Genomic DNA, 20,926 nt, shown 5'->3' on the forward strand with positions numbered 1-20,926 from the left:
GTAAAAAAAAAAAAAAAAAGAAAGAAAGAAAGAAAAAAAGAAAGAAAGAAAGAAAAAGAAAAGAAAGAAAGAAAAAAGTAAACACTGGTCATTTATGCGCGAAAAGGTGCATACACAGGCGCATATCTTAGTTTATGCTAGTGAGTTTTGCTTGCTGTGAGGTTGTAGTAGACGTCACACAACAGGACTGCAGGTTCAGGGCGTGGTTTTCGCTCCTGGTGATCCTCGTGCGCTTGTTCTTGTGTGAGTGTGTGTGGTGTTGAGCGTAAGGTAAAATCAGATTGACCTGTGTTTCCTCATCCTGTTACAAGGTTATATTTTTAAGTGTTAGTCTAGACTGGTGCTCAAACAATGAATAAATAAATAAATCTATAAATTAATCAATAAAATCAAGGCAGTGGTAGATAAATATAAGGGTCGAGTTATGCTGGATTGCGAGAACTTTCCCCGTGCTATCTTGGAGTTAATATCGAGTGCATCCTTTTGCTTACTTCCGGCTTTACAGCCAATGACATTGGTGCATTTTTAGACGCTGTGACATGTGCAATCGGATTGGCTAGTTCAATCTTCAGCACCATATTTGAATTTTGTCTGAAATGTGTTGAGACTGTTATTTCTTAGCTGTGTTTCGATGTGGTCGGACGCTAGTGCTGTGTGTCTCTAGTGAAGGGTGATAAATCCATACAGAAAAAGGTGGACAACGTTTCTGGCTGAAGGTGAGTTATTTATTTTGGAAGCTTTTTCACATTGATGTAGGTTTGAAACTTTAACTAACTACTGCTAACTCCTGGTTGTGACTGTTTTCTGGGTAAACGTTCATACAAATCCGTTAATGCTACGTTAACATTGAGCAAGTAAGTTTGTAAGTAGCTAATCGATGGAAGGTTGGCAATTACAGCGAAAAGCGTCTTTAATCAGAATATCAGTACTTCTACCATTTAGGTGAAATTATTTTTGGTTGCTTGTTGGTTTATTATTTTACGGTTTGTTCGCTGTTTCAGGGTGCCATCCCTTTAAGTCACGATGAGGGTCGCGATGAATGTGGGTGTCGAGGCTCTTCTCAGTTGGGTAGGTTGATGGAATTGTTCGTAGTTCAACTCTGTGAATTGTATCACAATGTTGAATAAAATACCTACTTGTCAAACTATCTTTTAAGGTCAATAGCATTAAACAGACCAACAAAGAAGCAACACTAAAAGTCGAGGATTTGCAGGATGGGGAAGTCTTACTTCAAGTTGTTTATATGCTGTAAGTATGAGTAACATGTCTGTCAGTGATTGTCCTGTGTAAACAAGACGGGACCAATGACTGACTCGCTGACTGTTTACTGAGTGATCATGCATAAATGGCCATTTTAAGTGTTAAACTTTTTTTAAACTGTACTTTCCCCCTCTTGCCTAACCTTTGTCATCTCAGGAGAAAGCAACCTCATCTCTGTTCGAATAACTGCACTGAGGATCGTTTCAAGATCATTGCAGACTTTGTGGAAAGTGAGTTTCTCTCACCTAATTATGTGCTTTTCGGCTAAAATTAGCTTAGAGGTCTTAGTTATGTCTTTGTGCATAAGAAATCAATATAAGTGAATCCCCAAAGGAACTTTGTGTTGGTAAATGCAAGTTATGCAAATTTACAGGATTTCAGTTCTGTTGCAACATGTTGATGGTCATATGAACTATGTTTTCAGGTCAAAAATGTCCAATTTCATCACAATTAATGCTATATTTTCATGTCACAAATGGCCAAGTTATATTTTCACTGAATTTACCTGAAAAACAAATATTCTATTCTTTTAGATTCCCCAGTTTTTCTTACAAGATTATATACTACATATCACATGTTTATTTTTACAGGTTGCAATATGGAGTATTGTGCTGATCCATCCTGCTTATGAATACATACATTAAGAATGCCACACGTCACTTTTTAAATCAACAGTTTTCTAATAATAAGCTTTTTTTTTTTTTTTTTATAAAGAAATAACTATTCTATATTGTTATTTACTCCTTAGTATGATGATAAACTATACAATAAATAATTCTGATCCTAGTTTTTGCACAGGGATCATTTCTGGAAATGGTGACATGGCTGCTGAACATCAGTATGATGGGATCCATAACAACCATGTCACATTGGTCCACTGCCACATTTTGTGTTTTTGTGTCAGCTGTTATTGTTTTAGATCCACAATACTAACATTTATGAATAAGAGGATAATTAGCAATAGTAAGTATATAAGTTTATTACTAATAAAGTACTGGTACTGACCAGATCATCATGGGTAATGTCACGTCTGTCCACTGTCACGTCTGTCCACCAGTTATTTATGCTCTTTCTAATGCTATTTTAAGAATTCTATTCTAATTTATTTTCTTCTATTCTGTGTTATTATTTTATATTCTATGCTATATTCTGTTCTATACTGAATTTATTAATTTCAGTGCCCCCCCGCCAGGTGTTAGGGTTATTATACCATATTAACCCTAACCCTATTATACCACATTCAAAATCCAATATTTCTGAAAATATAGCTTCTACTGTCAAATAATATCAGTAGTCTGTGCAAAAATGTATTAGCATTATTTCATCACAGTTCTATGTATTTCTTACAACTTTTTTTTTTTTTTTTTTGTTTTGACAAAAATGGCCAGTCATTTGACCCCCTAAGTAAATTTTAGCCGTTTTCAACAAACAGTGTATAGCATTGAAAATTTCCTTTTAGTCTAAATGGAATGTGAATAAATGAATGTGAGCAGAGTGAATTTATGTAGTTGTGTAGTAACTCAGAGTAAATGGTTTTTGTACAATCACAGCATTGTTTTCAAATCTTGTCAGAAATTTCAGATCTCCTGCATCTTTGGTCACACCCTGTAACACTGTTGGGCGGAGTCATAAGTGTGCAGCATTTCATTTGTAAACATATTAGGCAGATACGCAAGGTGACGAAGGGTGTACTGAACATACCCTGTGTTCTATTTTTATGTTGGTGCAACAGTGCAAAAGCAAAATGACACTGGCTGCTGAGGTCCTTTTGAAGATAAATAATTGCTGACTCTTATTTTTATTTGTAGGGGACTGCAGATTTAGTGCAGTCAACGGCACTACATTATCATGGGACAACATAAGAAATGGCATCAACCTAACAATAGAAATGTCAAAGGTATGGCAGAAAGATGTCAAATTAATGTTGAAAAGAAGCAGCCAAAAAACTACTTACTTAATTCTGCATCTCCAGGTGCTCTTGTTGCTTGTGTACCATGACATGATGAATGACCGCTGTACACTAAATACCTTGGACTGTGAGGTGGAGGTAAATAGAGCCCCGTTTCTTCACTGTCAATCTGTGTTCTCGGTCCACTACCTCAAGATAACATTGGTTTATTAATCATGGATTTTACTACTCTTCTTTTTCTATCTACTAGCGAGAAATAGCAAATTTAACAGGTTCCTATGTGATGGAGAGTAATGGCTACGTCCATCTGAGCAGTGGACTTGATGCCTACTTGGCAAGAAGATGTAAGTCTGTAAATTGGTCTCATCATTTTAATCAATGACACCTTAAATTAGTATTTACAAATTTAACTTTAACAATTTTAACTGTTTTGAATCATTTTTAACAAACAGGGATTTTTATGTTAGTATTGGGGAACACTCATCCAAAAGGTGCAAAATGGATTGTGGTGTTCCCCAAGGGTCAATTTTAGGTCCAACCCTTTTTAACCTTTATATGCTGCCTCTAGCACAGGTCATCAGGAGACATGGCATTAACTTTCATAGTTATGCTGATGACACTCAACTTTATGTTGCCGTGTCTCCAGATGACCTCAGCCCCATCAACACCCTTTTTGATTGCATTTTAGATATTAAGTCCTGGATGCCAGCAAACTTCCTCCAGCTCAACCAGGGCAAAACTGAGGTTTTAATTGTTGATCCTGAGGCTCAGAGGGAGAGGCTCAAAGCTAAGCTCCAAACCCATTCACTCTGCTCCTCTGAGAGGGTTAAAAGTCTGGGTGTTTTACTAGATTGTGAGCTTAGCTTTGAGCCACACATCAGGTCTGTCACCAAAACTGGTTTTTATCATTTAAAAAATATTGCCAGAGTACGACCATTTCTCTCTCGAGCCAGTGCAGAGACTTTGATACATGCTTTTGTCACAAGTCGAATTGACTACTGTAACGCTCTCCTTTCTGGTCTTCCCAAGAAGACCATTGCACCACTGCAGCTGCTCCAGAACTCTGCAGCCCGACTGCTGACGAGGACCAGAAAGAGAGAGCATATAACACCAGTGCTCAGGTCTCTGCACTGGCTCCCTGTGAGCTTCAGGATCAGTTTTAAAGTGCTTTTATTGGTTTTTAAAACTCTGAACGGTCTTAGCCCTATTTATTTATCTGATTTGCTTTTAACATATGAGCCCTCTCGGACCCTCAGGTCCTCAGGTAGTAATCTCTTAACTGTTCCTAGAGTCCACACTAAGACTCATGGTGAGGCCTCATTCAGCTTTTATGGCCCCAAACTATGATACAGCCTACCTGAGGACCTGAGGTCCGCTGCGAGTGTTCATATTTTTAAAAGTAAACTTAAAACTTATCTTTTTAGGCTAGCTTTTAATTAAACTCTTACTGTAAATTTTACTTTGCTTGCTCGTATTTTTATTTGCAACCGCAGGACTGTGGGGGGTTTTGTTGTGAAGCACTTTGTGCTACATGTAACATGTATGAAAAGTGCTATAGAAATAAAGTTTGATTGATTGATTGAAATTAATTTTGGTTTCTGTAACTTCCATGTGTTTAGTTTGTTCCATAAAACCACATCTCTCCATAATTTCAGACTTGCCTGTCTCCCATGAAATGTTTGAGAGGGGATCAACTACCTCTGCCTCGAGTGTTTCATCTGATTTCTCGTCAGATGAGCAGTCCCCTGTCTTCACACGTACACAGAAAGTCACATTTGTGGACATCCAAACTGTGGCATCTTCTTCAGCGAGGTATTGTTTACTTTGTAGGCTTTACACCACCAAGTCTGATATTTTAACAGTTTGGTTATAGTCATTCTGTATGTCTGAATTGGTTTTGTTCCTGCCGCAGTTCTCCTTTGCAAGAAATAATGAACACACCAAAATTTCAGTTGAGGAAGATGCAGCGACAAATGATCAAGGAGAGAGACTATAGAGATGGATTAGAGAGGGAGCTGGCCAGCAAGCTCACAATTATTACTCAGAGAGGTAACTCACTTTACTGGTGTTGAAAATGTTTATAGAAATACATTCAACTTTGATTAATTGTCTTTTTTTTCCCAAATTTTTTTTTCAGAATCTCATATTAACCAGCTGCAGTATTGTTTGGATAAACTGAAAGAGGAGCAAACACAGCGGGAGCAGGTTGGGAGGGAACAAATCGATGAGCTTGAGACCAAGAATAACATGTAAGTATTAACATTTAAGACATTAAGTTTTCGAGTTTTTTTTTTTTTTTTTTCTTCCACCAATGATCCCTTTCCATTTTAACCCTTAAACAGAAAAAAGAACTGAATAACATACTGTCTTAGAAGGTGTGTTGTCATTTTCCACTGTCACTGTGCTGTAACATGGCATGTTTCAAAGATTCCTTTGTACATCATCCTGTTTGTTGATGTATGTGACAGAAAATGTTGCGTTTCTCACAAGATCTTGTTGTGTCTTTGTTTTTAAGGTTACAATTACGTTTTAATGAACTGTTGAAAGAAAATAAAGTCCTTAAGGGTGACACTTCACTTATGGAGCGCAAAGTGGATGAGCTGGCAGAAGAAAATGGTGTGCTGTCTTCACAGGTAAAAACGTTATTTCTACTTGTTTAAAATGTATTTCGTAGCCAATTTAAAAAAAAAAAAAAAAAAAAAAAAAAAAAAAAAAAAAATCAGAATTGAAAGTGCATTCCAAAATTAAGCTGTTATTGTGTCGTCTTATTGGGTTTGTAATGATGCCACATAATTGTAGTGATCACTTTACAGAAAGCTGATACAGACTTAAAAATGTTTCCTCAGATGAGAGGAGTTTGTTCACAGCTGGCCATCTTTGAGGCAGAAGTTGACAGGCTGACGAAGACTCAAGCAACTGCTCAAGAGGAATGGAGTGGCAAAACCAGCCATTTGCAGTCTGAACTTAATGAAGCTACAACTCAAAAGGTAAAAAAGTAGTTTACTCTCACAAAAAAGTAAAGTAATAACAAGGCATAGGAAGACATTCTTCAAAGTCTATGAAATGACAATTCAGCCTCAGCACTGTCTTAACATTAATTGTTACTTACTCTGTTTGCAACACTTACACTCATGGTCCAATGTTCTGCCTCATTTCTTAGGAGCTCCTTACTGAGCAAATTCAAATCCTTCAAGGAAAGATTTCTTGTTTAGAGGATGAATTAAGAAAGGCCACAAAGGAGGAAGAAGGAGAGAATATGTGGCCTGCAATGGAGGTAGGTTTTATAACTTTATGGATTAGTTTTGTCAGTATTTGACCAACTGATAATAATTTACTTGTCTTTCAAATTTACAGAAAGAAATGTTGGAGAATGAAATCAACAGTTTGAGGAATGAGTTGGAGAACACTTTTGGTTCCCTGAAGATGGCTGAGGTAGAGATTCAAGCAAAGTCTCAACAGCTGGAAGAGTATCAACAAGAAGTTTCTCAACAAAAAGATCTCTTGATGGAACAAAAGGCCCAAATGGATCAAAAGATTCAAGCCAAGGATGAAATTTTGGATGCGCTGCGAAAGGACATTGCTGAACAAAGAGCACTCCTTCAGCAAGAGATTCATGATCTCAAGTGTAAGTTGGAACAAGCTGAGCATGAGAAAACTGAGCAAATGACTAGGTTACAACAACATATTGTTGCTTGTGAGCAAGAAATTGAAATGCTTAAGGAAATCAAAAAAGGAAAGGAAGAACTTCTTCACCAAACTGAAGAAAAAGTGCGTGATCTGGAGACTAAGCTATCTGCAGCTAGTTCTCTCTTGGCTGATAAAGACCAACAAGTGATCAGACTCAAAGAAGAAGTTGATTTTCTGGCAGATGTCAGTAGAAAGACCAAAGATGAAATCCAAGCCAAAGAGGAAAATTTTGCCAAATTACTCCTGGAGAAGTCACAGAAGGAAGAGGTTCTTCAGAATAACATTCAGACCCTAACAGTTCAAGTTGAAGACCTCGGCTCTTCACTTAAACAAGCTGAGCAGGAATTTCAGCTGAAGCAGGAGGTACTCGCCAAAACACAACAAGAGAATACTGAACAAAAGGAGGTGCTCCACCAACAGATTTTAGCCTGTGAAGAGAAGATTCAGGGTCTAAATATGGAGATTGAAGTAAAAAATGAGCAACTTGTTACACTAGAGAATGACCACTCTAGACAGTCTGAAATACTGCAGGAAGAGATCAGAGGTCTTAAAGGCCAAATGGAAAGTTTAAACAAGTCTCTGACAGAAGCCAAGGATGAAGTTAAAGCTCAGCAGGCAGCATTAACAAGGCAGGAAGAGGACAATTCTCATCAGAAAGACCTCCTGCAGCAACAGTTGTCAGCTTCTGAGGAGACGGTGAGGACCCTGAAGGAGGAGATTAAGGCTAAAGTTGAACAAATGAGTTTGTTGAAAAATCAAAGTTCAGAGCAGCTAGATAGTCTTCAGGAAGAAATCAGAGGATTACAGCAACAAGTGGAGTGTCTTCATTCCCAACTGATAAATGCTAAGGAGAACTTGGAATCCAAGGAAAATCTGTTTGCCAAAGAGCAACAACAGAGCAATCAGCATGTAGAGGAACTCCAGGCACAGATAGTAGGGCTTCAAGATGAGGTGAGAAGACTAAATGCAGAGATACTCTGTAAGGAGGAACAATTATTTCAGCTAAAGGAAGAGACATCTGCTGCTTCTGAACTTCTGAAGGCTGAATGTGGCAAACAGTCAGAGATCCTACAAAACGATATACAAAATCTCACTGACAAAGTGCAAAGTTTAAGTAAATCGCTGAACACTGCAGCAGAGCAGCTTCAGATTACAGAAGACTTACTGGCTAAAAAGGACTTGGAAATTTCTCATGAAAAAGATGCTTTTCAAACTTTGATGGCAACCACTGACAAGGAAATATGTGGTCTTAAGGACCAAATTCAGGCTAAAGAGGAACAGTTGGTTAAACTGAAAGAAGAAGCCTCTATGCATTCTGACCAGCAGAAGCAAGAGATCCAGTGTCTTAAAACTCAACTAGAGAATAAGATAGACTCTCTCACAAAAGCTGAGGAGAAGGTTCAGATTCAAGTGGTCCTTCTTACCAAACAGGAGGAGGAAAGTGCTCAACAACTGGAGCTGCTACAGCAACAGCTGTCAACCTCTGAGGAGGCAGTGAGGAGCCTGAAGGAGGAGATTCAGACTAAAGTTGAACAAATGAGTTTGTTGAAAAATCAAAGTTCAGAGCAGTCAGATCTACTACAAGAAGAAATTGGAGACTTAAAGCATCAAGTGGAGGTTCTTCATTCCCAACTGACAAATGCTGAGGAGAGCTTGGAATCCAAGGAAAATCTGTTTGCCAAAGAGCAACAGCAGAGCAATCAGCATGTAGAGGAACTTCAGGTGCAGATTGTAGGGCTTCAAGATGAGGTGAAAAGACTTAATGCACAGATACTCACAAAGGAGGAAAAGTTGCTTCAGCTCAATGAGGAGACTTCTGCGCAGTCAGCATTGTTAAAGGCTGAGAGCCTCAGGCAGTCAGAGATGCTACAAAATGACATACAAAGTCTTAACAACAAAGTGCAAAGTTTAAGCGAAGCTTTGATCACTACAGAAGAACAGCTTCAGACTAAAGATAATTTACTGGCTAAGAAGGAATTGGAGATTTCTCAGGAAAAAGAGGTTTATCAAAATATGATGGCAACTACTGACAAGGAAATAAGCACTCTTAAGGAGCAAATCCAGGCTAAAGAGGAGGAGGTGGTGACGGTGAAGGCAGAGGCTTCCGTGCATTCTGATCAGCAGACACGAGAGATCCAGTGTCTTAAAACCCAACTAGAAAATAAGATCGACTCCCTCAAAAAAGCTGAGGAGAAGGTTCAGAGTCAAGTGATCCTTCTTACTAAACAAGAGGAGGAAAGTGCTGAAAAAATAGAGTTGCTACAGCAACAGCTGTTAGCCTCTGAAACAGAAATAAGGAAGATGAAAGAGGAGATCCATGCTAAAGAACAGCAGATGACACTGTTGAAGACTTTCAACCTAGAGCAATCAGATCTCTTGCATCAGGAGATTGAAAGTTTAAAGAGACAGGTGGATGCTCTTGGATCCTCTCTGAGGGAGGCTGAAAAGGCTGTGCAATCCAAGGAGGGCCTCTTAACACAGCAGCAGCAAGAAAATGATCATCAGAGAGAGGTACTTAACAGCTTACAGGAGAAAGTTCAGCAAGGGGATATTCTGCAGAAAGAGGTTTCATCATGTAAAGAGGAGATTCAGATGCTAAAAGAATCCCTTGGCAAAAAAGAAAGCCTTCTTATCAAGGCTGAAGAGAGACTACAGACACTCCAGACAGATTTGTCTACTGCCAACATCATCATGGCTGAAAAAGACCAAAACCTTAGTACTCTCAGAGAGGAGGCTACTGCCCAAGCTAACTTGGTGCAAAAAACACTCGAGGAAGCTCAAAACAGTGGGAAGATGTTAGCCAAGGTCCAAGAAGAGAGCTCCAAGCAAACTGGTGTTCTACACCATTGCATTGAGGATCTGAAAGGGCAGGTGGAAAGCATTTCTCTCCAACTTAAAGCCAAAGAGGAGCTGTTACTTAAGACTCGGCAGGAGTCTGCCAAGCAGATGGACCTCCTCCAGCAGCAGCTCATCTCTGTAAATGCAGAACTGAATGGACACAAAGAAACACAAGCTGCAGCCCTCAGACAGAAAGAAGCAATACAGGTGGTCACTCTCAGGGAAAAGGAAGCTCTAGTTCAGGAAAGAGAAGTACTTATGGCTAGGATACTCCAGGCAGAAGACAGGTGCAAAGGTTTGGAGAAACAACTTGAAGCCACAGTCTTTGAGAAAGATAGACTTGTTCAAGCCAAGCAGGCCATAGAGAGAGAAAATGTTGTCTCCCAAAAGCTGGAAAGTATGCTTCAAAAGGAGGTGGACACTTTGAAAACTGAGAGACAAATGCTCATAAAAGAGAGAGAAGGCATTGAGATGGTGAAGAGCGACCTGCAGGAACAACTTTCAGCTAAATCTGAGGCTGCAGAACACTACAAGGCTCAGGTATGAGTTTTAATAACTTTTGTTTTTTTTATTAGGTCTCTTACTTCAACTAACCAGTTACATAATTTGCTTGTTAAGTCACGGTGTCATTTCCTGTTCTCGGGTCCACCCTGTATTTAATCTGCTGTAGTATTGTGTTCATAAAACAATCCACTTGTCCTTCTACCACTTTCCATATGATTATAAAAAGCATAGGAAGTTGATGAAATTGGTTAATAAGGTAACAGTTCTTAACCAGATGAGAAACTGTGTGGAACTAACTAATATTGGTTCTCACTGTATCTACGGAACTTGAACCTAATGGATTCTCCTGATATAGAAAAAACACTTGGTGTTTGTCAGCTTCTTCTCTTTGCTCTCCTCTTTGGGGGAAGATGAATAAAATAGCCGTTTGTTAGCGCAACACCAAGCAAAGTGCTGCTGTAAATGGCCCGGGAGCTTAAACAGTATTAAGACGCATAAAGGCAGATTTCCAGGTTACACCTGCATTACTGATTTTTGTTTAAAAAAAAAAAAAAAAAAAATAGCCTATAGCTATACAGAATAAATGTATTTACCACAAAGGTTTGACCCTTATTTTGTCAATTGTGACTATAATTCAAAATTCAGTTACCTTGCAGCTTACATCAACTGTCCGTCTTCCTTCTTTGCGTCGATTCTCTGTGGAATACACCTTTTCCCCTCCCTTGCAGTGGTTCTGACCTGGAGGCAGTAGGTTTTTAAACTGACCAATCAGAGGGAGAGGGTTCTATTCTGTTCAATGCCTGTCCCCAGAGTGACAAAATTCAGCAACCGCAAGTGCCTGGAAACCACAGAGAATGACAGCAAACATGCAAAAAGGATAGGGAGAGTGCATAGTGACAGCGAGCACGTAGACGGTGGCATCAAGCGCACAGAAAGTGGGATTTATATGCGCTGATTATGGTTTCTAACCTTCACTGTGTTGTTGGTAGTAATCCCAAACCCTCATCAGGTGGATCAATGTGCAATCTGGCTCTGCACTGGTCTTTATTAATCAAAAAACCTGACTGTGTGTCTGTGTTCATAATTTTGCGAGCCAAGCAAGCAAAGCTAGCTAGCAAGCAAGCAAAGCTTGGTTACTCCTTAGGTGCTTTTTCTAGATTTTTCCCTTGCTAATTTCCACTGTCTTAGTAAATCTGGCCCTTAAAATGACAATCTACTGCAGGTAAAAACAACTTGGAATTGTATTTGAGTGAAATAAGGAAATGTAACCCTTTCCAAAATGTAACTGCTGACCCACCAAAGACGGGCATAACACTGACTGCTCAGACCCAAAATGAGTTTTACACCACCATAGTGTCAGAATTGTCAAGTAGATGGTGTAAACATCTTGATTTCTTGTGTCTGTTATGCTTTACCTAATTAGTGGTTGGTGAGACTATCATTTAATACAAAGATGTTATTTTCTTATCAAAATGACACAGATGGAAAAGGCAGTAAATCATTACAACGGCAAGAAGGAGCTTCTTCAGGAAACCCAAGAGCAGGTGGTCCAGCTGAAGCATTCCTTGGAGCATAAGGAGCGTAAAGTAAAGGCAATTACCATGGAAAGTAAGGTGCTTCAAATGAATTTGGACAAAGCCAAAACCAATGAGAAGATACTGTTGACCAGGCTGGCAAGTTTGGAGGCACAGGTTGGTTGTCAGGGAGAACTGGAATGAATGTCCCACATAGATTACGCACTATATTAGGTGTCTGCAATTCTAAAATGAGAATGTATTTACTTCACTATAGTAGCCCACTTATACTTTGTATCCATCTGTATATGCTTGCCTTTAGCTGGCCTTTGCAGACCAAACCCTGCGAGCACAGAATAAAATTCATGGTAATGGAGTAGGCTACTTGGAGACTGCCAGTGCACACTCTAGTGTTCAGACAAGAGCACAGGCACAGAGGTGCATGAGCTCAGACAGCTTGGACCAAAGCTCTCTAGAGGACTCTCTGAACACCACACGGTAATTAAACATTTCATGAAAGAAATTTTTTTGTTAACCTGTATTCTTCAAAAACAAATACAGATATGTGGCTCAGAATCACACTGACAACCTTTAGTAACGTCTTGGAATATTATGTGTCCCTACTTTGCAGGAAACTGTCATTGCCTGATGAATCAAGCACACCACTTGTTCGAAGTTCAGAGCGCCTGGCAGCCAAACGCCGAGGTCTAAAGGCTGAGTCGCTTGAAACCCTCTACTTCACACCCATAAACATAAGACACACCAACAGGTATGTCATGCTGGAGGAGCATGGTTGATTTTAGCATACTTGCCAGGCATCATATTTGAATACAAACCCATTCAGCTGCAATTGTTTGGTTCATGTGATACGTAAAATAAATCAAGGGATTTGTTGCATGTTAGAATTTGCCTTCTCTCTAACGTACAATTTGCTGATTATAGTGTTAATATGAATACTGTCATTCTTTTATTTGCTCACAATGACGCACGTTTTTCTCCTCTTATAGGACCAATACAGACAAGCAAGAACTTGATTCTGTTAGGAAAAACCCATCTTCATCTGTTAAGCGGCGTAGGACCACACAGGTTATAAACATCACCATGACCAAGGTGGAGGAAATTCATGTGCACTATTTTGCATGTTCACAAAAATCTGTTTAAAGAGCGTTACATCTGAATCACTGCACAGTTGTATAAGCATAATGCTCTGTCGCTCTGTAGAGTATACTGGATGTAATAATGATTTATGTATTTTAGGGATGTAAAGTTGCATTATTCCTCAAGATGTTCACAATATGACAAATTCAGCTGTTAAAATGAGCTCTCACTACACTTTGTTTAATAACAGTTATACACTTTTCTTTAGAAAACCCCGGGCACCTGTGAAGCAGATGAAACTTTCTACAGCCTGCCCTCAGCCCGCTCACAGCCCAACCTCTCCAGCACCCACTCTGCACAGCCTGTATCTGTGGAGCTGTTTGACACACCTGCCAGAGGGCCCGTTTCAGAAGCCGACCAACTCATCGGTCTTCCAGGGTACAGACGGAGCACAGCCCATTCACAGAGTAAGTAAAGCCTTTGCTCAGTCTAAACAGATGGAAGGGCATGAAATATTTTGTCCCATTATGTTACAGTTAGCTAGCAGAAAGTGCATGAAATTGAGACTACTGAAAGTTGTGCGCATAACAGTTTTCACCGCTATGTTTCCATCCTCAGCTACTAGTACATTCTGTGTTGGAACAGAGAATGAGCCAGAGGGTGCACCTGATGACTGGATGAGGATCGCTGAGATCCAGGCCAGGAACAAGGCCTGCCTTCCACATCTGAAGAGTAGCTACCCTGTGGAGTTTGATGTTAGTAGAGTGGGACATGATACGTGACATATAAATATTAACACACAATTTTAGAAATGGATAACCATCACACAATATTTCTGACTTGATGTTAAATTACCACTGTTGTTATGTGGTGGTCTATTTAGATGGAGGGACCCTGCTTTTGTTTTCCATTTTCCACTTGTTTTCCTGTATTTAGGATGTTTACCAGAGGTGTCTAGCTTCTGACAGTGTATTCAATTTCCAAGTAATAATAGTGATGTAAAAGATGAGTTAAAAGTGACATGAAAGGCAAAATGATGTAAGAGATGCAAAGAGATTAAACATTCTTTTTGAGTTTTGAGCCAAAAAAAAATTGGGAACTACTTCATTGACATATCACACTCAATTTAATGGTACTTTTTAAGTCAGCTTAAGTTGCATATATTACTTTTTTAGTTTTTACCCCTTGGCCAACTCTAGCCAGAGGGGTAGTGTTATTGTTTTATTGTCTGTCTGTTCATTCAACGACATGGCCGCATTATCTGAAGAATGCGTTGAGATAACTGCACCAAATTTATACTGTGGATGCATCTTGGCATGGAGCAGAACCCTATTGAAAACAGGTCACCGTGACCTACTTTTTCAAGGTCAAATGGTGACATGTCTTTTCAACAACCTAATTGCTGTATTTGGCTGAGGGGTATTAAAAGTGCACAGCACATTATGTTTAAATTTGATAGTGGGAATATTTACACTGATTATGTTGTAACAAAGCTACAAAAGAAAACCAATATGAGACCGATGTCCCCTAGTGTAAACTGCAAAGGCAAATCAATTTATCAGAGCACACTTAACTAATCTGCTGTAATACTGTGGCTGTGGGCTAACATTGCATCTCCTCCTATGAAAAATAGTTCATTTATGCTCACCTATATTTGTTGAAAGTAACATGAACTAATTAAGGTGACCTATGGCTTGGACATACTTATTGATCAGTTGTAACCTGTTGAACATGAAAAATTCCTTAAATTGTGTTCAGTGATTTTCAAATTGCTTCACTAAACTTGTTGAAATGTCCAAAAGCCCTGATTACCCTGTCCTGCTTCTTCCATTGGATTAACACACTTCTCTGTCCCCTTCCTCTTCCAGACTGGCTGCAAAAGTGCATTCCTCTTCACAGATGAAGAACTTCGCACTGGTGACCCCTCTGAGACAATCCGCCGGGTGTCCATGATGCCTGGCCAGCTACAGGACTCTCTCACCGCTCACCGGCTCTCATTTATGGTTGAACAGACCGGTGCTGCAGCCGCTGCTCGGTCTCACCGTCTGTCCTTGATGCCCGGTCAACTTCCATCCAAAACTGCCAGTTCCACCCACCTGAGAAGTCCAAAAGACAGGAAACGGGCTTCGTCAATGTTGTCTGTACCTCTGACTTCACCTGAGGTTAGTATGACATGTTCCATCTTTCAGTCAACTCTAATGTTCTTTTGAATTTTATGCTCCATCTTACTCTATATTTACTGTTAATATTTCCTGCAGTAATCCTCATCTTTTTCTCAACCTGTCTTTCCTGATCTAACAGAAAAAGGTTAAGGCCAGCTGCTTCCCACGACCACTAACCCCCAAAAACAAGAATGTCAACAGTGGCTCTAATATTCATGCTGCCCTCTCTCCTGTGAGTTTCATTGATACACGCAGAGGATGTTTTGATGATTGGTTTTCATGTGGGATAGTTGCAATCATGTCTTACTTTGTTTTTTTTTCCGTTTAGGCTGACCGAAGACAATCTATGATGTTCACAATTGAAAACACCCCTAAAAAAGACAACTACCTAAAGAAAGGGTTGAACAAACTACGCAGCTCAACCCGGAAGTCTCCAGGCAGCACTTTAAAGAAGTCACCTGCTCAGATGACTGTCCACAAGGGACAGGAAAATAAACCCTCAGCAAATACCCGCACTGGAACAGGACGAGCAGGCAGGATTGGCAGCCACAAATCACCCCAGGTGACAACTAAAGGACTCAGAAAGTCTCCACAAGTAACCAGCAGGACTGCAAAGTCACCAGGGCTGACATCTAGTGCTCGCAAGGTAAATAAAAACACTTCACCTTTCTGTCAGTGTCTGTCCTCTTTGTTGGATTTAGTTCCATCTAACAGTAAAGTTGTAAATTGCAGGGACATAAAGTAACTTTCATTTCATCTTGTTCTTCAGAAATATGTGATGTTGACTCAAAGTACTGCTGCAATAATTATGAATATCTTGCACTCCTGCTAATAGATCGCCCTAAATTCTACACACTGCAGCTTTTGGTCATCGCCATTGTTTTAGATTTCACTAGGTGTTCCTGGTATGTCCGACAGAAAATGAAATGGCAGGTGTGATCTTGTTTTAATGCTAATGAAGGGAAACTTTATCTCACTGTGGTATCTGCTTATTACCAGGAAACTGTCAGTTGTACTTCTGACTTTGACAAACAAGTTAAACTTGCTTTTTGTTTAGCAGCCTGAATACTCTGCTGTTTCAGTGACAAACCAAACTCATCAGCAGTATGAAATACCATTATGTTTGTCCTGTTAGACCACCCAAAATCTCTAAAGCCAAACATTCACCTCTAAAGAATGGTTTCATTTGTTAGTGACCTCACCTACTCTGCTTATAAAACATAACTACAGATCAGAGACAGTATGTGTCCATATTACGTAGAGATGGTTAAAACCGTTCTGTGATGAGTCATTATTTCTCCGTTGCTGAATTTGAACAATGTTTTCAGGGGCAGGTGTCTTAAATGAAGAACATCTGTCTGGAAGTCTCAAAGGTTACATTATTTTAAATTATTTGTGGGTGTCTGTGGTTTCACACCTACTAAAGGGTGCTGGCTACTTCTCATGGTGGGCTGTAATAACCTGTGGTGTTTGTATAAAGGGTTAGTCGGGGTTTTATTCTTTTTCACCTGCCATTAGATAATGGTCAGCATGTCTCCAGTTTGGAGAATCACACAAGAGTATCTGCCCTGCTTGTGATAGGGATATCAGCACAACCTATTTTGCTGACCAATAAAATCGTTTATCAAGTTTAAGTGTCCACAATATGGTGAATATTTTCACTGCTTTATTTTTTTTTATCAGACATTCCTTTTCAATTGGGAACCAAAGGCCTTATGTCTATCTCCGTAGTACGGTGGCCCAGAGGTGCAACAGGCCAAAAAATTATCCACTAGACGAAAAAAATTATCTACTACAAGAAAAAAAAGAGAACAGCCTAAAAAAATTATCCACTAGATGAAAAAAATTATCTACTACAAGAAAAAAGAGAACAGCCCAAAAAAATTATCCACTATAAGAAAAAAAAAGAGAACAGCCTAAAAAAATTATCCACTAGATGAAAAAAATTATCTACTACAAGAAAAAAAAAGAGAACAGCCCCAAAAAAATTATCCACTGCAAGAAAAAAAAGAGAACAGCCTAAAAAAATTATCCACTAGATGAAAAAAAAATCCCCTATAAGAAAAAAAGAGACCAGCCAAAAAAATTATCCACTAAAAGAAAAAAAAAAGAGAACAGGCAAAAAAATTATCTACTAGCCCAAAAAATTATTAACTATAAGAAAAAAAAAAGAACAGGTGAAAAAAATTATCTACTATGAGGAAAAAAGAGAGCAGCCCAAAAAAATATCCACTACAAGAAAAAAAAATATTAGCATTAGCAACAAACCTTCACACAGTGCACACAAGGGCCATTTACCACTGAAAACTAACCCCAACCATACCCTAACCCTAACCTTAACCATTTAACGCCCATGCCTAACCTTGAGCAGACACTGGAACCGTATTTAATCATTTAACTGCTTTGCAAACTATATTAATGTAAATATCCATATTTTAAAATAACTTTATTTTTTAGCGCACGACCTCCACTTCCGGTGGGGTACTTCCTTAGCATTAGCCACATTAGCCGAAAGCCTTAAAACTTTTCAGCCTATCCTTTTATTTTTTGTGGTGGCCTTAATTTTAAAGCAAGGCACCTTTCGGGTAAACAGCGCCCCCGTAATTGAAAAGGTGGATGATGTTTTTTTTTTCTTATAGTGGATATTTTTTTGGGCTGCTCTCTTTTTTTTCTCATAGTAGATAATTTTTTTCACCTGTTCTTTTTTTTTTCTTATAGTGAATAATTTTTTGGGCTAGTAGATATTTTTTTTTGCCTGTTCTCTTTTTTTTTCTTTTAGTGGATAATTTTTTTTGGCGGTTCTCTTTTCTTTCTTATAGGGAATTTTTTTTTTTTCATCTAGTGGATAATTTTTTTAGGCTGTTCTCTTTTTTTTTCTTATAGTGGATAATTTTTTGGGGGCTGTTCTCTTTTTTTCTTGCAGTAGATAATTTTTTTGTCTAGTGGATAATTTTTTTTAGGCTGTTCTCCCCTTTTTTTTTCCTTATAGTGGATAATTTTTTTGGGCTGTTCTCTTTTTTTTTTTTTTCTTGTAGTAGATAATTTTTTTCATCTCGTGGATAATTTTTTTAGGCTGTTCTCTTTTTTTTTTTCTTGTAGTAGATAATTTTTTTCGTCTAGTGGATAATTTTTTGGCCTGTTGCACCTCTGGGCCACCGTACCATAGCCACCAAGAACAAATGGCTATAATACTGTTGGAACACATTAGTTAAAACACTGAAGCTACTCAATAAAAGAAACTAACTAATCAAGACAGCCTAGATGCACAATTAATGCCCTTTGAAGAATAAATGACAGTTATGTCAGTAACGCATTCCACCTCACTTCAAAAACTCTGAACTAATACTTTACTGGTTTACTTTTCTTGTCTGTGTTCATGTCTCATTCACATATATCTGTCTCTAAACTGTGATTTTAATCAAATGTTCTGTTTTATAGATGATGAGGAAGATGAAGGTGTGAAAACCAGGTTCCCAGATTGACGTCCTCAGGCCTGATCATCTATCATTTTAATCACTTTGATTTCAAACTTCTTACTTTTACTACTTTTATTGTTCTTCAGGGCTTTTTGAAATTGTCTTGTTCTACATTTTTCTGTATTATATTTTTATGTTAATAAAAGATGGAGATGAAAATGGCACATTGTTGCAAAATTTTAAAAGCTGGTCATGTTAATTTTTTTTTTTTTTTTTTTTTAAACTGAGTTGCATTAAATGAGTTATGCTATATTTGGTCCAGTTTCAGTTTGTGTTTGAGGACTGGTTCTCTTTCAAAACACAGATTTAGCTCAAGACTGTACCTTTATGGCCATGTCTTAGCTTACTCTTTCATTTTCTCTATTTTTCCATTTCTTTTTTTTTTTTTTTTTCTCAGTTATCTGCCATAATATTCACATACGTTTCAGTTGTGGTAATTATTTGATGAACCCTTATTTCCCCTTAAATACATACCACAGTACCTGAAAACATACAAAGGCAGTTAAACAAGTTGTACGCTAGGTTCCTTTTCTTAGAGGGGTACTTACTTTGGATAATTTTACTGCTTCATAGTGAATAAGGGGTTGGGGAACTGCTGTTTGCACAGTTTAATATGGAAAATAGCTATTTGTGAAATATTTAGGCTGAACACTATAACCATTTGGAAAACCTAATCAGTCCAATGTAGTTGATCCTTTTCAATTCAATTTTAGATACATGTTTTACATAACCATCTTTTCTTTTTTTCCTGGTAAGAAGAGGTTGAACAGGGTTACAAGTGAGAAAATAAGTGTTTTATAGTTTTAGAATGAAACAGATGAAAACCACTGTACAAATCAAACCTAAGATAAATGAGACCTCACCTCTTTACTTACAAAAATATTTTTAAAATGTATTGGGTATTGCAGTCAATGACTTGCTATAGAAAAGTGAAAGGAACGCAGTAATGTTATATGTAGTGAAATGATACCCTGGGATTATAAAGTCAAAGGATCTATGCTGACAATAATATGAAGTGTAATTGGATCAGTTTATGGTTTCTGTTTATAGGACAGTTACTGAACTCTGACCCCAGTCCTTGTTCAAAGTGCGAAGGAAACAAGGACTGTTTTTTTTGTGTATTTCTCTTTTGTTAACATCACCAACTACTCTTATTTCTGTCAGCAGATGCGATAATATTTTTTTAAAGTTTCCATTTGTTGTAACTAAAGGTGTTTTTAGAGACACATCTTGATCACCATAGTTACTGTATTCAATAGAAAAGTCACTTATTAACTTTTATGCATCACCATGGACATTTTTGTTCATTTGGGCAAATTTTTCCTTTTGTTTTTCCTCTTCATCTGACCATCATTGTGGCTGTATTGTGCATATTTTAATTTAATAATTTTTTCTAATAGATCCTCAGAACACTGAAAAAATTTATTATGAGTCATTCAGGACAGGATTTTTTTTTTTTTTTTTTTAATCTCAAAGCCATAGAAAAAAAACTATCTTAAAATATTAGTTTCTTTTTGCAATAGTAGGAAATCTACGAAATACCCCATCCACCCAACATTTGTTACATGGTAAATAACTAATTTTTGTGCATCTTTCACAAATAACAGCAATGACTTCAAGTAAGCAAACTGACATTGAAAGTGTAAAAAATCCTCAACAAAACTTTAGAATGCTGTTCAATTATCTAAACAAGAGAATACAGAATACATAAAGAATAAATGGGAAGAAGAAGTGAAGGTAAAGATTACACAGGAGAGCTGGGGAAAAAAATGCCAACTACAATGGTTCTAAACTGGGTCAAACACATGAGCAAGTTCTGCTGGAAAAACTTCATAACATTTTTTGTCACACCCATTCAGAAGCGACACCAAGACAGCAGGGACGCTTGTTGGAGACTTTGTGGGTCTAATGGGGCCAACCACTTCCATACTTTTTGGGACTGTCGGGTTATAAGACCTTACTGGGAAGAGATTCACAAACACATACAAAATGTATTTAATGTAATCATTCTGTTTAAATGTGAAACCATGTATTTGGGCAATCTACCATTTTGAGTTATGGAACATTAAAGGCAAAAAATGATTGGCTGTACTGTTGGCAGCCAGTAAGAAATCCGTTACGAGGAAATGGTTAAAAGTAGAACCACCCACTATTGATGAATGGATTGGAATTGTCCGTGAGATTTATGTTATGGTGAAGATATCCTTTTCCCTCAAAGTTGAAAAAGAAAAAAATTGTAATATCTGGTCTAAATGGACTGAGTACGTAAAACCAACCAGATCTGATTTCATTTGATTGTATTTGTGCTTTGTGTTAATCTATTTGCTTTTATGTGAGGTTATGATTGTATGAGGTGGTGCGCTCCCCTGTTCTGTTTTGTTGTATTAATGTTTCAACCAAAATTAAGGGTCCGTAAAAAACAAAACATTAGAGAAGGGCAATATGGATATAATAATCAAAACTTTCTGTATCCATCCT

At 38.1% G+C, this 20,926-nt stretch overlaps 1 protein-coding gene across 2 annotated transcripts; it reads left to right on the forward strand.

The window, feature by feature from the left end:
• Positions 1 to 445: 445 nt before the first annotated feature.
• On the forward strand, positions 446 to 18,698 carry numa1 (nuclear mitotic apparatus protein 1). Of its 2 annotated transcripts, XM_030151790.1 has the most exons (25): positions 446 to 716; positions 1,002 to 1,068; positions 1,157 to 1,248; positions 1,417 to 1,490; positions 3,069 to 3,157; positions 3,233 to 3,307; positions 3,420 to 3,513; positions 4,825 to 4,981; positions 5,082 to 5,218; positions 5,307 to 5,418; positions 5,685 to 5,802; positions 6,016 to 6,156; positions 6,330 to 6,443; positions 6,524 to 10,234; positions 11,680 to 11,889; positions 12,035 to 12,210; positions 12,344 to 12,481; positions 12,720 to 12,822; positions 13,079 to 13,277; positions 13,429 to 13,565; positions 14,679 to 14,972; positions 15,112 to 15,204; positions 15,301 to 15,618; positions 16,301 to 16,344; positions 18,409 to 18,698. In XM_030151790.1, exons 2-24 carry the CDS (start codon positions 1,024 to 1,026, stop codon positions 16,313 to 16,315), a joined length of 6,642 nt encoding a protein of 2,213 aa, XP_030007650.1. In that variant the 5' UTR covers positions 446 to 716; positions 1,002 to 1,023; the 3' UTR covers positions 16,316 to 16,344; positions 18,409 to 18,698. The 2 variants fall into 2 exon arrangements, with proteins under 2 accessions (XP_030007650.1, XP_030007649.1); XM_030151789.1 differs by lacking the exon at positions 16,301 to 16,344 and having other exon boundaries at positions 18,411 to 18,698.
• Positions 18,699 to 20,926: the final 2,228 nt, after the last annotated feature.

This window comes from Sphaeramia orbicularis, chromosome 13, assembly GCF_902148855.1.
Source record: "Sphaeramia orbicularis chromosome 13, fSphaOr1.1, whole genome shotgun sequence".
NCBI classification, from domain to species: domain Eukaryota; kingdom Metazoa; phylum Chordata; class Actinopteri; order Kurtiformes; family Apogonidae; genus Sphaeramia; species Sphaeramia orbicularis.